The 17,205-nt window shown below is 38.7% G+C and overlaps 1 protein-coding gene across 3 annotated transcripts in view; it reads left to right on the top strand.

Annotated features, from left to right (window-relative positions):
- Positions 1-17,205, top strand: part of PIK3C2G (phosphatidylinositol-4-phosphate 3-kinase catalytic subunit type 2 gamma) — a 207,400-nt gene that overhangs the window by 105,632 nt on the left and 84,563 nt on the right. For all 3 annotated transcript variants that reach the window (XM_068659641.1, XM_068659652.1, XM_068659631.1), the window contains exon 19: positions 16,432-16,612. In XM_068659641.1, coding sequence (XP_068515742.1) covers positions 16,432-16,612 — 181 coding nt within the window. The remainder of the gene's footprint in view (positions 1-16,431; positions 16,613-17,205) is intronic.

Below are 17,205 nucleotides of genomic sequence, written 5' to 3'. Positions count from 1 at the left end.
GTCAAAGCTTCTGTGATGGTGTAGCTATAGGTTTCCATTTGACTATCTTTCAAAGAGCTGAAACAAATTCAGAGCTACAGGCTGAGAGATGAGTGGTTGGAGAGCTGCCAGGCAGAGAAGGACCTGGGAGTGATGGTGGACAGTCGGCTGAATATGAGCCAGCAGTGTGCTCAGGTGGCCAAGAAGGCCAACAACATCCTGGCTTGTATCAGAAACACTGTGACCAGCAGGGCTAGGGAAGTGATCGTCCCCCTGTACTCAGCTCTGGTGAGGCTGCACCTCGAGTATTGTGTTCAGTTTTGGGCCCCTCGCTACAAGAAGGACATCGAGGTGCTTGAGCGGGTCCAGAGAAGGGCGACGAAGCTGGTGAGGGGCCTGGAGAACAAGTCCTACAAGGAGCGGCTGAAGGAGCTGGGCTTGTTCAGCCTGGAGAAGAGGAGGCTCAGGGGCGACCTTATTGCTCTCTACAGATACCTTAAAGGAGGCTGTAGTGAGGTGGGGGTTGGCCTGTTCTCCCACGTGCCTGGTGACAGAACGAGGGGGAATGGTCTTAAGTTGCGCCAGGGGAGTTTTAGGTTAGATGTTAGGAAGAATTTCTTTACCGAAAGGGTTGTTAGACATTGGAACAGGCTTCCCAGGGAGGTGGTGGAGTCACCATCCCTGGAAGTCTTTAAAAGACGTTTAGATGTAGAGCTTAGGGATATGGTTTAGTGGGGACTGTTAGCGTTAGGTCAGAGGTTGGACTCGATGATCGTGAGGTCTCTTCCAACCTAGAAATTCTGTGATTCTGTGAAATTATCCTCACTGAAAATTTTGAAAGGTGAATATGAACTTGTTTTTCTTTGTACAAAATTTCTACTTAGTTCAAGATTTTACTAGACAGAAGCAAAATAACATGTTGGCTGTTGGTTTCATAAGAAAAAAAATAATTGAATTTCTAAGGTGTGGCTGAGCCATGCAAGCAGAGCTCAATGGAGCATTTGTAGATCTTGAGTGGCACAGATTCTGTTGTGGGAAAAAACAGACATGGAAGTAAAGCCAACACCATTAGTATTATTAACGTTATTAATATGTGAAAAAACGCAGAGGTGACCAATTTTAAGATGTTTTAGGAGATGGCTTTAAAGATTTCTTAGCCCAAACTAGAAAAAAATTTCTGCTGAAAGTTCTTGTTTCCCTTTTTAGGATCTAGGTATACATTAGTGAACGAGCAAATCAACAAACCATCTTGTTAGTAAAACTAAGAATAGTAAAATCCTCCACATTAAAAAGAGAGCAAGCACTGAAATAGGTATTATTATAGTAACAAAAACTTAATGGTCACCTGAATAAAGCAGCAATGGCACATTCACAAGTGGATGATCTTTTCAAATCAGCACCATCCCTCTCTCACAAACAGAAATTTCCTTTCTCATCTCATCCAATATATGTCTTGGAGATTCAAATCCTTAGGGATAAAAGTGATTCTAAGTATTTCAGTACAAACAAAGGAGCCCTCAACATCTCTCTCAATAAAATCTTGTTTTTATGCTTCTTATTCTTCATTTTTCTAGCTTGTGTAACTGGACTTATATCCAAGTAGATTAAATATTTATTTATTTATTTATTTATTTATTTAATTTGCCTTACATAAATGCTCAGATTTTCATGTTCAAATTCCCTCAGCAATTGTTCAGTATGTCATCCAGTGAAATTAAAATAATAGTTTTCCCAAGGCCGCCTCCTGCTCCAGTGCTTTTTCACATGTATGCAGTAGTGTTGCTATATTTACCGCTATACATACACTGGTGCACTGCTTTCATGCTTGCAGTCTTTGTCACCTATTCTATGTTGTTTTGTATCTGGAAAGACAACACTTTCTTCAAGATTCATTTGCAAGTGAGTAGAGGGTATTATGTGAAAAGTAACATGCTTCTGACAATTGATAGGGTTGAAACTGGGAATTCCCTCCACCCTGCTGTGGAAACATTTCTGTCTCTCCTGCTTCAAGATCCCAGTTCTTTTCCAAGGCTCAGACGTCAGAGAAGTCCTTATTAGCTTGAGATGGGAGGGAGTTGCCACAATGTTCCTGGTGGAACTAGGATGGAAATGAAGCAAAAGAGGGTTTAGGCTGGATATGGATAAACAGACTTTTTGATAGTCGTTGAGGGAACCAAGAAGGATAGCAAAGGAAGCAAAGTAGCTTTCCAGGAGCAGGGATGCAGAAATGCAATAAAGGAGAGCAGAGATAAAGTAGTATAGTAAGTAATATTGTTCTGCTTTGTCCTCTAAGAAATGAGTTAATTTCTCCCAGCTGTGATACTTAGATTCAGGTGAAGACCTCAGAAAACTGGGAGATCTAGAACCATTTCCACAAAAAAATGTATTACTCCCAAGTATAGCTTGTGGGGTTGCTGTCCCGTCTGCAATTGTAGTGCAATTTTGATTTGATTGCCTATATTGTTACATGTTCCTCTGGAGACCACAGACATGTAACCACACTATGCTTCTATCTCAGGCTAAGTTATTGATTCTAGAAAGCAGACATCAAATTCCTTTTCAAAGGAGCCACTAGAGACTTGTATTTAATCATTTCACACAAATCCTGACTCTGACTAAGCTGTACTCCTTTGCCTTTTTAAGTATATGGAGGACTGTAGACCAAATGGTGTTATGTATGCAGCCATTCGTTCAAACAGAGGTGATCTTAATTTTTATTTTTTTACATTGTAACCTTGCAGATGGATGTTTTCAAGGCTGTGTCATAGGCAAAATCGCAGTCTCTTCTATTTTGTACCCAAGGGTAGTTCTGGCTGATGTTTAGACCATGTAAAGAATATTATGGAGTCTTTTTTCATACCCTAAAATTAATTTGTGTCACAGAAATTATAAAATATTTGCTGTTCCTAAGACACTTGTGCACCAGCTAGAAATGCTTACAGGAAATTGCTTTTGAGTTAAAATGTAGTTGATGGGGCTGAATACAGACTAGACCAGAGTGACATTCACAATTTAGAAATGCAGATTGTTGCCTGTTTATTCATGTTCCTATTTCCAAAAAGTTATGATGGTCACCAGAATTTTAAGACTTTGTAGGATGGACAATGGAGTCCTTGAAGTCCTGCCCATCATTAGGTTGTATCCTTTGAAACCACCCCTGTGTCCTAAGGGCTCAATATTATACCATCAATTTGCAGCTCTGTTCATTCCCCTCTCTCAGGAATTCTTTCAGCATACTGCTGAGGCCAAGCACTTTGAAAAAACAGATCCAGTATCAGAGCTATCAGAACATGGGATCAGACCACACAGATACCTGAGATTCCTCTCAATATCAGTTGTTACATGATTCTTTAAGTTGCAAATGAATTTTGTAACTGTCTTTGCTTGTTTACTGGTTTTGGTTTCCATGTTCCTTTGATTCTTGATCCATTAGGGTGGTCCTTAGCACCCTTTCTGCAGGACTTTTTTTCCTTCCATTTTAAGGATTGTTGTATGGAGCCTTTCATTGGTATCTTTCTGTGTTGTTCCATGCACACCGTGTTATGGCTGGAAGATAGTATGATGGTGAAAACCATAGGATAAGAACCCAGACAGAGAAGAATGGTCAAATGGAGAGTTTAGTCCCAAAGAATTCTACCTGCTGTAAGTGATGACTATGATGGGGCCCTGTAAATACTGCATCAAAGAAATGTTAATGGTGTCTTTCACCCAGAAGTTTGATGAAGGATGCTTCTACCTCTTGTCAGTTCCTTGATATATAACCATTGACATTTCTTTGCAGCCACTGAAGGATTTTACCTTCACATTAGAATAAAAGCAAATGGCAATGCAGGGATGTGCACTTTGTTAGCATCTGAAGAAACTGAGCCTGAAGGCAAGCTGAACAAACCCAAAATTATTTAGTAAAAAGATAAATAACTAGAGGGACTAAGTTCAATACTGCTTAAATTAAGAGCAGTTTCTTATATTTTTATTAACTTGTTCAACTAGAAACTTTACAAATATATAATGGCAAATATATAAAGAAATTCCTTGACTGTTTCATTCTGCTCATATCACTTGCTTTTTAGTATAAAAGTTTTGCAAGCAGAGAGAACACATAAATTTTAATGATGATATTGTTTGAAAAATAGCTGTATAAAAAGCTGTAAGCTATAAATGACAGCAAATGATCTTTGGAATAAGAAACCAGTAGTTTTCAATTAGTGTTAAATGAAAAATTATGTTACGTCAGCTGATAATAAATGGATATAAATGTCTGCATTAGTATAGAATTATCTGATGTGTGGAAAAAAATCAAATTCACTGAAGTGATATTAATCAGGCTTATTAGCTTTAGTGTGGCAGCTGCCATCTTGGCTAATGCAGAAGGGATTGAAAGGGATCTCCAGAGCCAAGTCCATGGGTATGGATTAATTTAAAGAACAGTCTCTCATCATAAAGACTGTAGCACATTGTAATGTTATGCTTAAAGAAGATCTTGTTTGTATACTACCAATAAAAGTGGGGTTCTATCCTGCAAATAGGAATTAGTTTGTAATAATTATACTGCGGGTGCTGGGCACAGGGGAGGTCAGACAGCGAGCGCATTTCAACACAGCTTAGGGCTTGACTTAACAATAGCTGATAAAACTCTGCTTACCTTACTCAACTTACTTCTACTTTGACCTGTAGCATTTCCTTTGCTGAGTCTGAGCTGTCTTTGTAACTGGTATTAGAAGTTAGTGTTTGTTCTTCTGCTTAATCTTCTTGATAATGTAATTCTATTGTGTGTGACAATTTCTATCAGGAGAAGCATTTTTTATTAACTGAACTTTTCATTTTCATCATAGGCGCTGCTTAGCCATCTTCTAAGTGACTTGTATGATGCAGAGATAACATGCATGTGTTTTTGTTGATAGGGCAGTTTGTTAAAACAAATTCAGGCAGCTATCACGACAAATATTCTTGCAATTGTCAGTGCTTTGTGTTGTGTGTCTCTCAGTACATTGGTTGGTCATGGTATGAAAATGGAAAGCCAGTTGAATAATAGCCCATTTTAATATCAGTTTTAGCATCGGTTTAAAGCTGACACAAGCAAAGTCTTCAGTTCTTGCTCTGCTTTATCGTCAGGAGTTTTTTAAACAGACACTTGCAGGAGCTTTAAATAGTAATTTGCCTGGCTCTGCTAGAGTAGTCCATGATGGCCACCCTATGAGTATTGACACCACTTTGCTGGTATTGATAATATGATACTTATCCATGTTAGTTTTTGCCACATAGATTTTTGCTCACTCAGCAGAGAATGCATGTAATGAGAAATGAGGTTGATTTGGGGGTATTTGACCAATAAAAAAGGAGTGAGCATGTGTCTGGTGAGGGATGGGAGGAAAATTATATTTTCTGCCTCTTGGTCTACTGTCCAGCTGCACCCTTACATGGACTGAGCAGGAGTACAGCAGTTTGATGCAAGGAAGATGCCTATAACAGAGCCAGTGAGTTTCAAAGTCCCAATAGCATTTTGTGTCAGATGGCTGATCTATATTTATTCTGGCAATGCAGTAGCTGCCCCTGGAGAGCACGCTCCACTCTTTACCTGAGTCAGGACATATGGAAATATGACACCTGCTTACTGCAATAATACTTCCAGAAATGTGATTGTGAATCTTGGAACTAGAACTAAACTTTTCATCACAGCAACTAAGTCTTAGTTCTGCTTTTCTCATGAGTGGAAAAAAAAAAAAAGACCAGGGCTGCTGTTTTCTTCTATATGATTGAAAAATGCTGGCTATATGAGTACCACACAGAGAGGGGGTGGCAATGTTATTAAACAGACCTATTTACCATAGAATTTGCCTCTGTGGCATAAGAGCAGCTTGCAAACAAACAGCATCCTGTGAGAAGATAAATAATCATTTTCTCTTTTTGAAAAGGAAAAAAAAAAAAAAAGCATAAAAAAATAAGAGAAGTCCAAAGTCACACAACAAATAAAATCAGGAATTTAAGACAGATTTTCATTTTTATATCTGTTTTACATTTTTCTGGTATTAAAAATCTGTGAATTTTAACCGTGAGATTGTAAAAGATCAAGAAATAATGTTGTCTTAGTTATGAGTTTATTAAACGGGAATTTAGCTTATTCAAATGGTTACTCAGGTCTGGTCCCCCAGTTGAACATGTCTCAGTAGAGCTAAAACGGACCTGTAAACCTAGATGAAACTTAACATCTACTACCCAACAATGAAACATCAGGCTTTCTATAATGAGAGATGAATTTCAGCAAGCATAGAACTAAGCCAACCTAATTCCATGTAGGTCTATGCCTCACTTTCATACTGTGCTTGCCCTCCAGTTCTTCTATTTTTCCTGGCAACCAAGCCAGCTGTCGACTAGGAAAATATCCTTGGGCCAATTAAAAAAAAAAAAAAAAAAGTTTTCTTTTGGTAATATTTTACAGCAAGCTTTCCCTGGTGTATCTGCTTAACTTCAAATTCCCACTTCTTGTTTTACAGAGCCAATATTTGGCGGTAATAAAGTGGTGAAATGGAAGGAAGATCAGAGCCAGATCAGTATTTAAAAAAAGAAATCCAAAGATATTTCCTTGTCTGCTCTGCCCTTCTTTCCTACCCCTGCAAAAGAAACTTGTTATATATAGCAGGGAGGGTAAAATGAGTAGAGACTGAGGAAAGAGGAAGACAAGGTAGACCAGAGAGGATGAAACAGTGACCTAGAGAGAAAGGGATATGAAGATAACAGAAACACTGTTATCTGCAATATGAATATTTGTTCTTTCATCCTACCAGTGACAGAAATGAGCTGAGAAGAGCTGGTCCTTGTGGTCTCCTCTGCCTTAATTAAATGAAACATGGTATGTATCACCTAGTTTGAGGAAGACTGCAGAGTACTTATGCATAAGAACTGCAGTCTGAAGAGACTCCTCCCTTAGAGGAGTCATAATCATGAAAGGATGAACAAGTATTATTGATACTCGCCCATAGAAAAATCTGATCCTGTCTTCTGTTCCTTGCTAACAAATGAGTTTTTCCTTGTTATTTTTGACGTGTAAAGGACCATATGATTCCATTTAATTTGAGGTATGGAGGTTCCCTCAGAGTTATTCTTTTGACAAAGTCACACACACACATGCACAGAGGTAGCAAGTTGCTGTGATAGACACATCTGATCCACACATCCTTTGTTGTTGTGCAGCATTAGTCCAACTACTAAAGCTGTACTTTTCAGTAGGCTTCTCTAATGAGATGCTGCATGGCAAACTGCCAGAAGTAGAAGACTTGACATCTTACAGAAAGCACACTACATATGATATGAGAGGAATACTTTAAACAAATTTCTGCAATCTTGTTATTACATTAAGGTGCCATCATTACTGAAACACATACAGCAATACCTGCTGAAGGCTCATTATTCCTTCCTATTGCTGTGTAAGCTATGATCTGAAAATATACCCTTTGTTAGATATCAGGAAAAGAAGTAAGCAGGGCTACCGGCTACAGTGGAGATGTCTAGATGACAGCAAAGATCCCAGAGAGACTGACAAGACAGGAAATAATGTGGAATCAGGGTCCTAGTTCTTCTTGCACCTACATTACCTGTGCTTAAAACACAGTGGATCTACAGACAGGTTCTTCCAGAGAACAAGAAGTGATCCTGCCTTATGTAAACTCCTAAGGTACTTGTATCAAACCTCATCCATCCTTCTGCTGCTGTTGACATCTGAGTATAACGTAAAAATCTGAGAAAGACTCTACTTGCAGGGTAACAAGTTTGACTGTAGACATTGGTAAACAAAGGAAATTTTTGTGAGTGCAGAGTGGATAGGAAAATCAAGAGCCAATCTCATTCTGCCCTGCAGAATAAATTTTTTGAAATGACAAATTTTTGTAAAATTATGTCACTCTCATCCTACCCTACCCTACCCTACCCTACCCTACCCTACCCTACCCTACCCTATCCGTCTCTCCCCCTCCCACACCCACCAAAAGTACCTCCTTCCCCATGCACAAGGTGAGTCATAAGAACAGTAATTTGAAAACTCTAGGATTATAAGCCCAGATCTCGCTTAGAATGTATGACTATAATCTGGTACCGCTCCTTATATGAGCAGCCAAAGGCCATAATGACCTTATAGAAAGACAATTTTAGTTTCATCCCTGAAGCTACTTCTGTATTGGTATGTATTAAAAAAAAAAAAAAAAAAAAAAGTGCTTACAGCATTTTAAAGGGAAGTTAACCAAAATGTTTCAGTGTAACTCAGGTTTAACGCTGTAGTTTGCAGTAAATCTGGATTGCCCACTGCATGTAGAGCCATACAGAATTATTTCTGTGTCATACATTTTGTTTTATAGTGTTATAAGTTTGTTGTTGTTGTTGTTCCAGCTGTGAAGCTAACAGGAAGCTACAGAAGCTATCCAAAGCCATTTTGGTAGACATGAACTACCCAAATGATAGGAACATGAAGAAAAACATTTGTCATATTCTCCTCTGTGTATTGCTATAATAACTGTGGCCTAAATTTAGTTGCAGTACAATGCCTTGCAACTCCTTCTGTGATTCCATTGAATCTAGATTAATTTTGCATTTTATTTATATGGTTTGAAGGTAGAGTAGCCTAGTCACTTTCATATATCCTGTTAATTTCTGGCATATTTGGACATCATTCCATTAAAGCCATTATGTCTGCTTATTTTAGTGGTGATTATCCCATCTAATCCCACTCGTCGTAAGCTTCCAATGCATATACCCACTGGGAAGAATACAATTTCTGTAATGTCTGGAATGAATGGCTTGTTTCTCTGTTGCAAATTTACTCTAAGCTATTACAACAATACCTGATTTGTAGCTCTCAAACTGCTGGTTCTGGTGTAAGTAAGATACTGCATGACAAACTGACAATAATGTCACATTTGTTCAGAGGAAAAAATGCAAATTTGAAACATGCGCAGACAAGGACATACCTAGCCATATGTAGAGGGTGCTGGCAAAGATGGAACCAGACTTCTCAGATTTAGTGCCAGACTTAAATGCTGTATTTCTCATTAAATGGAAAATAATATGTCCCATTTCTAATCTTCTTGCAGATATTAAATGTATTTTCTTATTATTTTTTTTTTCCAAACACACTTTTAGGAAAATAAGGCCAATCATTCTCTTTGATTCTCATTATTGTGATAGTGGTACTCTTTCTGTTAAAAGTTGAGAGCAGTTAGAGCTAGAGTTCCAAGCCTGAGCTTAAAAAAGTCATTTTCGCTGTTACTGACGCGTCAGGATAAAGGCATTCTCATCTCTGGTGTTTTAGATTGATGCTTTGCATACAGATGTGGGGAACAGCCACTCATTCTGTTACGCTGGAGGTACTTGTGTTCGTGGTAGTGCGTTACTAAAATATAGTGGTTTTGGTGCTTGCAGACCCCACTCAAAGCAGAGGAGCAGACTAGAAAAATAAAAATAAAACCTTTAATAAAAATACTCTTTTTTTCTTTTTAATACCCTGGATCAGAAAGACACAAACTGTTGCCACTTCTTTTTTTCTAGACATTTCTTGTAGCACATATATTGACATTAACTTGTCCATTCAACAAATTGCAGAAGACATGTTCTAAGAGTAATCATTTCTAGCTTAGACAGTGGTAGCGTCTACTATCTGGTAGTGATAACTGGTACCTGTGCACCGTTATACTCTCCTATTCATTCTTTTCATTCTTTATATGGTTAATTTTGAAGGTGAATGCTCTTTCTCCTTCAAACAAAACCAATTTTATCTGGAGTTTATTTTCCCAATACAGAAGTGTGTGCAACTAATTATATTATGTATCAACTAAAACATTGGTCTGCTATGCAGCCGTAGCAGGATTTGGCAACCTACTCACATAGCATAGCCTTTGTTTTCACTGATCTGCTAATTTTTTTTGTGAGTCAGCAGGACACGCATTCCACAGTTAAGGCAGTAGGGGAAAAGCAGGAGTAGGGGAAATATGCTCAATTGAATTTACTGGATGAAGTGATTTGTCTGGATGCAAATTCTGTTCGTTTTTCATGAAGATCTTTGAGAGAAGATTAGCAGATAAAGGCAGCTAGTCCCTTGGCTCCCATAGAAATATTTCTCAAGTGTAAGGAGCATATCTTATAATGTCTGCCACTTTTGTTGTTGTTGTTGTTTAAGGGAGACTGACAAGTTAGACATCTGTTCATTTTTATATTATAAAAAATGAGTTGGAAAGACAAAACCAAATGTGTCTTACGGCTTTTTGAAATAAAATTTCACTTTAAGAAGAAATACTTTCTATTCAAGGGTAGTGCTTTGAAAAACTGGTCCACAAAAGCAATTTTGTAATGTCAGAAGCAGCCGGTGAGACTGACTTGTAGGTTGCTTGTGTGAGAGGTGTGAAGAGCCGAAAGTGGACTGGTGCTACAAGCCTCTAAACAGATGCTTCTCTTCCATCCTGGAAGATTTACTTGGTTAGAAAGACTCAGATAAAATAGGGCTCCATGCTTCACTCAGTCTCCTGAAAAAATGTAATCTTTCATCTTTCTGGAATAAAAACAAAGGAGGGAGGAAGGATCAGCAGAGGAGCTGGTGTTCTGTCAGCTCTCTCGTAAACTCCCCCTTTCTTCTGGCTTTGTACTTGTTCAAAGAAGGGGAGAGTGAATGGGATTTCAATCTTGATCCTTCCAGTCAAGTGAATGACCAATGAGAGGTTAGGTGTTTCTGTAAAGCTATGGAAAATGTGTGGTTCCACAGTCATTTGGGAGAAGTGCTATGACCCTTCCATCCTGGTTTTAACTCTTTTGCCTTCTTGACTTTGCTCTCCAGCCTTCCTTGCATAAATTGCATTGTTCTCAATATGTTAGGCATTTTTGCATCTCAGTTGTTCATTTTTACATCTATAGCTTTGCTGATTTACATACCACAATAGGTATACACAGAATGGTGCTGTTGTTTTCTGTTTTTTTTCTTTTCTGACTTGTAGTATCTAAATCAAAGCTTCTTAAAATGTGAGGTTAGTTAGAAAAGACAGGTATTATTCTGTATCTATTTTTAAAGGAAGTCAATGGAGGTAGCCTGTATATTTCTGTTATATAATAAAGGACCATGAGAACAGAGCCACCTTAAGGCTTTCCACCAAGGTAAATGAAATCAAATTTTGCTGTCCAGTGAAGGAGTGCGCGTCTCACAGATGTGAATGCAGTTGGGAACAGAGATTACATTGCAATATGTGCAATGTTCTTTTCTGTCCTCTAAAGCAATAGCTGCCATCCTACAGACAAGTTCCTCAGAGCATCAGCAAGTTCAATCATCTGTCCTAGACACTGGCAAAGTCATCAGAAAAGACACAGTCATATTTGCCAGCTTGGCATTCTGCTGCCTTGGAGTTTGGCTGTTTCTGAAGAAGTCATGCCTGAGAGGACCAGCTAGCAAGTGACAAAGATGAATTCAGTACGCTTAGCTGTATACTGCAGAGGAATAGGGGAGTTGTGGGAGCAGGGGGATGGAGGATGATGGGTAGTTGTTAAAGGTATTTGGAATTATTTGGAATTCATAGTGTCTGTGTACTATTTGCTATGTTGATATCCCTATCAAAGGAACTATTACTGTTATCACTAGTAGAGAAGTAAAAACATTGTGCAATATAATCTTGGGGAGATAAATAAGAAAACTAAGAAAAGATCCTTCAAATGCTGCAGGTGTGGTCCATTCCTGTATGTCACTACAAAGCAGTAAGGAGAATTTAGGAATATTGCAAGATGTCTAATGAAAATCATGTTGGATGGCAAACCTTAGACATGGAAGTTGTGCATCTGTGGAGAAAGTTTGTGTGCTAGTCTTTGATTCAAAGGGCTGCAGAGAAACATTTTAAAATAACTATTGCTATAATGAGCAAAGTCTTGTACTAACGTTCTCTCCCTCTGTGGGTTTTCCTGCCTCTGACTGCTGCTAAATGTAAGCAGTCTAGATGGCTTCATTGCTAGCTCTCAAGTCAGCATCATTTTGTTTCCAGACCCATTATGCTGTTTCCCAGAAAGTGGCCTCTGGACAATACATCTGAATTCCCCTGGCCTTGGTGAGAGCAAAGGCACTTGTCTCAAGTCAGAACCCTGAAGAGTGAGGGTTGTTTCTGTGTTGTTAGGAGCAAGATCCTATGTCTAGGCCTGGCATAAAGCAGGATTTTATATTGAGTTCTGTATTGCAGAATGCTGTGAAAATTGTCATGAAAAAAAAAAAATAAAAATAATAAAAGCTTTACCTATTTCCTTATTGGCAGCCTTGAGTTTTAAATCATTCTGATGTAGTCTTCCTCTGTCACAGCTAGGCGTCAAGTCCTAACTAGAAAATTTCATTACTGTCTTGAGTATTTCTCCATCCTGTGACCTCAGAAGTTGCAGACTTCCCTATCTGTGCTGAGCTTTTGCAATGACAGGGTGAAGATGTGTGGGCCAGAAAACTGGGACGACAGAATTACAACTGCATATTTGTTCAGTTGTTGAGTAAACATTTCAGCAAAGCCTATAATGAGTCATCACATTAACAGCTGGCCTTCATATCCTCCTTGGGACTTACGTTTATGAAATGGATATAAAAGTCAGACCCACTTAATTCAAATCATTTTACAAATTGAGGTCTACATGCTTTTAAAAGAGTACCTACCTTAATGGGCAGGCAGAAGGGAGTTGCACTGCCTGTACTGTAGTCACCAGACGTACTTTGAGTGCAGAGTACTGAGGCCAAGTCCCTCATGAGGTTGCTGGGGAAGCACGTGGACTGTCAAAAGCTGCCATGTGGGTTCAGCCTGCAGAGTGTGTGTCAGACTGCAGCTGGCAGGAAGTGCATTTTAACAGAGATCACTATGGCTGCTTCAACTTCCCACATGGCTTGAGCTCGAGAAGCTCATCTGACAGGATTCAGTCTCTATCCATCCTCCGTCCTCATGTACACCTTCTGCACAAGCTATCTAAATCTGGCTTATAGTCTTCCCTCAGGTTGAAAATACATTTATAAATCATGTGTATGTACTAGAATTCATCCAAGCTTATTTTATGTGAATGATTAGCTGTAAGAATAATAATTTTTTTAAAAAAATGTATCTGCTAGGTTGTTCCACCTTCTGTGAGGAGTAAGTAGCTCTGTTTAAAATAGGAAATCGTTTTGCTTTTGCTGTTTTGCTTCCTTTCAACTGCATGAAGTTCAACAAGGCCAAGTGCCGGGTCCTGCACCTGGGGCGCAATAACCCCAAGCAGAGCTACAGGCTGGGAGAGGAATGGTTGGAGAGCTGCCAGGCAGAGAAGGACCTGGGAGTGATGGTGGACAGTCGGCTGAATATGAGCCAGCAGTGTGCTCAGGTGGCCAAGAAGGCCAACGGCATCCTGGCTTGTATCAGAAACACTGTGACCAGCAGGGCTAGGGAGGTGATCGTCCCCCTGTACTCGGCTCTGGTGAGGCTGCACCTCGAGTATTGTGTTCAGTTTTGGGCCCCTCGCTACAAGAAGGACATCGAGGTGCTTGAGCGGGTCCAAAGAAGGGCGACGAAGCTGGTGAGGGGCCTGGAGAGCAAGTCCTATGAGGAGTGGCTGAAGGAGCTGGGCTTGTTCAGCCTAGAGAAGAGGAGGCTCAGGGCTGACCTTATTGCTCTGTATAAGTACATTAAAGGAGGCTGTAGTGAGGTGGGGGTTGGCCTGTTCTCCCACGTGCCTGGTGACAGAACGAGGGGGAATGGGCTTAAGTTACGCCAGGGGAGTTTTAGGTTAGATGTTAGGAAGAATTTCTTTACTGAAAGGGTTGTTAGGTACTGGAACGGGCTGCCCAGGGAGGTGGTGGAGTCACCATCCCTGGAAGTCTTCAAAAGACGTTTAGATGTAGAGCTTAGGGATATGGTTTAGTGGGGACTGTTAGTGTTAGGTCAGAGGTTGGACTCGATGATCTTGAGGTCTCTTCCAACCTAGAGATTCTGTGATTCTGTGATTTTAGTGTTCTGTATATCTGAGAGGATAAAAGGGATATCTCAAACATGAAAAGGTAGTGTCTCTGGATTCTATAAATATGTACTGTGAAAAATGGACTAGGTGAACAAATGTGACTTAAATGTTCAGGAGCTGATTCAGTATGCAAGTGTATTGTGTACAGAGATTTTGCACTGGTGTAATCTGGCCAACTCAAAATATAGATCATGGTGATATAGTCTTTTTTTAGGTGCGCCTGCATTTGTTTTTGTGGGGCAGAAATGAACAAATTCATTCTGCCTGTGCTCCAAGGGAAATGCAAGCTGTTTATCTAGACTGAGGCTAAGCTGGGCTCTGCTTCAGTAAACTAAAATTCCTGCCTGTTTGATAGTTTGGAGTGAACCAGTAATGTTTTTCTTCACAAAATAATCACCAAGCATGCTCCTGACTTGCAGTTGAAATGGACAGAGTATGTTTTTATTTTAAATCACTTTATCTGCCTACAGCTGAGCTAAAAAGGCCACTACAGAGTGGGATTCAGTAGCCCAAATTTAGGCCATTTTACACAGCATAAGGTGTCTGAGACATCTGCATGGGTTTGGCACATATGAGATATTGCCTCCAGTGTACCCATACCTTTCCAAGGCAGCAACTGGAGGACAAATGGGATTTTCTAAGGTAGCTAAAATGGCACAAGGTATCTATCTACATTTAAGCAAAAACACAAAAGAATTCCGTGGAAACTTGGTCTTAATGCTCTAGAAATCTGGAGGAATTAGTTTATCAGCCACCATATATGATTGTGCTCTCAGCTATATTCTGTATGTGGAGGGTTCAGGGTATGACAGCTGTCTCTGTGCTGGGGTTTCCCTTCCACCAGGCACTGCAAAGACAATTTTATTTTATTTTTTTGATGATTCAAAAAGTAATTATCTATTTTTACCAAACTACAGAAAGAAATGTCATTTAATCTCCCCTGTAGAGTGCTGTTGATAAACTTGTTGATACCTCTTCACTTTCATGTGTAAGCTTTTCTGACAGAAACACCATACATACTTTTGAGATTTTCAGTACTTACCAAACCCTTAGACATTCACAGTTTCTGCGTAACAGGAAATGCTTTTCAGAGACCAGTAGGTGATAATATTCTGCACTGAGTTATATAGGAAAAGAGGACCTAGAAGGATCATTGCCTTATGAAAGGTGATAGGAATCCCTCATTACCAAAAGATGGATGAGCTGTGGTCATCATATTTTAATGCCTTATAAATGATTTGTAGAAGTCAGAGTCTATCGTCATTATATTTTTTTTACCTTTAAATATCAGTGCTTGATATATCATGTGCCTACTTTTTGTTATGTGACATAGTCAGATGTGATGTGCTATAAAGTCAACTTCTCTAATTTCTGTCCTGTGAAAACTAGAATTATTTGTTAGGTTTGAGTAACCTCATCAGCTAAGAGAAACTGCATTAAAATTCAGGCATTTATAAGAAATTTAAGGTTTGGATTCAATTAATTTCTTAAGATTGAAGTTGTAGGGAGGGATGTTCAGAAATATAAACAAACAACAGCAACAACAATGGACAGCAGTCCATCAGTCCCTTAGGGAAAGAAAATCCCACGTAATGGGCAAGATGTTAGTGGCAATATGAAGTTGGTGATTCTATCTATGCTTACGAAAATAAATTAAAGGTGTACAAAAACTCTGGACCTCATCAAGAAAAAAATCCCCAGTGATCAAGTAAATTAACTACGAAAACCTAAACCCCACAGCTTTACTGGCCCAAATGAACTTATAATTAGAGAGTACTGCATGGTAAATCTATGGAAAAATAAGTATGTTTTTGGTTTTACATCTGACTTTTATTTAGGGAATAACTCCAGTTCCAAAGCTTTGACAAACTTCAGTAAAACTCAAAGCTGAATTTTTACTCTAGACCAACACCTATCAGTAAAAAAAAGGAATAAAGTGGTCTCATTTCACTCTTCTCAGAAGTATTTCCAGTTTCAGAAATGTCTCCTCAACTTAAAATAGTGAAAGCTTCTGGAACTGATGATACTGCTGAAACTAAAATGGTCTTTAAATGCACCTCCTTGCTGAAAGATATCTTTGATTGTGTAAGTGTACTGGCCGAAGGAAAAAAAAAAAAGTTAGGAATATACACTTAAAACTGGACTTCAAAAATACAAACAAACAAAAAAACATGTTTTCACTTTGTAAAATTTCCTTGCAGAAAAGAGGAGCAATATAAGCACTGCAGTATAGACAGTAAGAAATGGCAGGTTCCTATTGATTCAAAACATTTGAAATCTCATTAGTTCTGGGATCTGAGTACTGCCAGCAAATAAACTTTTTTTTTTTTTCATTCTCTGTTGCTAAGCTGCACAAAGTCACCAAATACAGATTAGTCTGGAGTGCATTTATTGTTCCTGCTAGAAGTGATATAAAATAAAAATCAGATTTAGATACACAGATTTCGTTTGTGTTTTTTTTTTTTTTCCTCCTCCTCCCTTCAGGCTGTTGAAGAATGCACAGAATGAAGTTCATTTCAAAATCTGGTATCGGAAACTACTGGCTGCTTTCCAATTCTCTGCTGGAAAAGCCCTGAACAATGAGTTTTCTAAGGAGGGGAAACTTCTTAGAATTTTGGAAGACATTGCTGAAAAAGTAAAAGCTGCCAGTGACCAAAAAAGAAAGGTTTGTTATACAAAATACAAATAATAATAAAAAAATTCCCCTTCCATCTAAAGTTTTCAAGGTAATTTTGCTTTTTCCCAAGTGGCACCTCTTGCCTATAGTGCCCTTTATTTAGATAAACCTAAGATTTGACTAAAATTTTTAAAATTTTGGACAGGTATAAAAACAAGGAAAATACACATTTTTAATGGGCATTCTCTTACCATTAATGCTCTAGAGATCAACAGTTCCTTTAAACCATTTAAATTCTTTCATCCATAGTTTCCTAGATTTGGACGAGGTCAGAAACAATGACAACAAACCTGGGTAACTTTGAACTGAAAGGACTCACGTTCAACATCTCATCCCAAAATATGTCTCCTGTGGAGGTGCAGTGTTTTTTGAAAACTTTGCTGAAAGTTGTCATTGAGACATTGAACATGCTTATTTCTTAAAGGTGACAATCAAAGTGGCCTGTACTTAATATCTCAAATACACCAGAATTCTTGTCAGTAGAAGGCTTGTAGTCTTCTACGGTGAGTACAGTTTTCATATTGCATAGGTACATTTCCAATTCAAATGTGTTAATTTTCTAAAACAGCTGTTGTTACATA

Source organism: Anas acuta, chromosome 1 (genome assembly GCF_963932015.1).
Source record: "Anas acuta chromosome 1, bAnaAcu1.1, whole genome shotgun sequence".
Lineage (NCBI taxonomy): Eukaryota > Metazoa > Chordata > Aves > Anseriformes > Anatidae > Anas > Anas acuta.
This window is presented reverse-complemented; position numbering and strand designations above follow the sequence as displayed.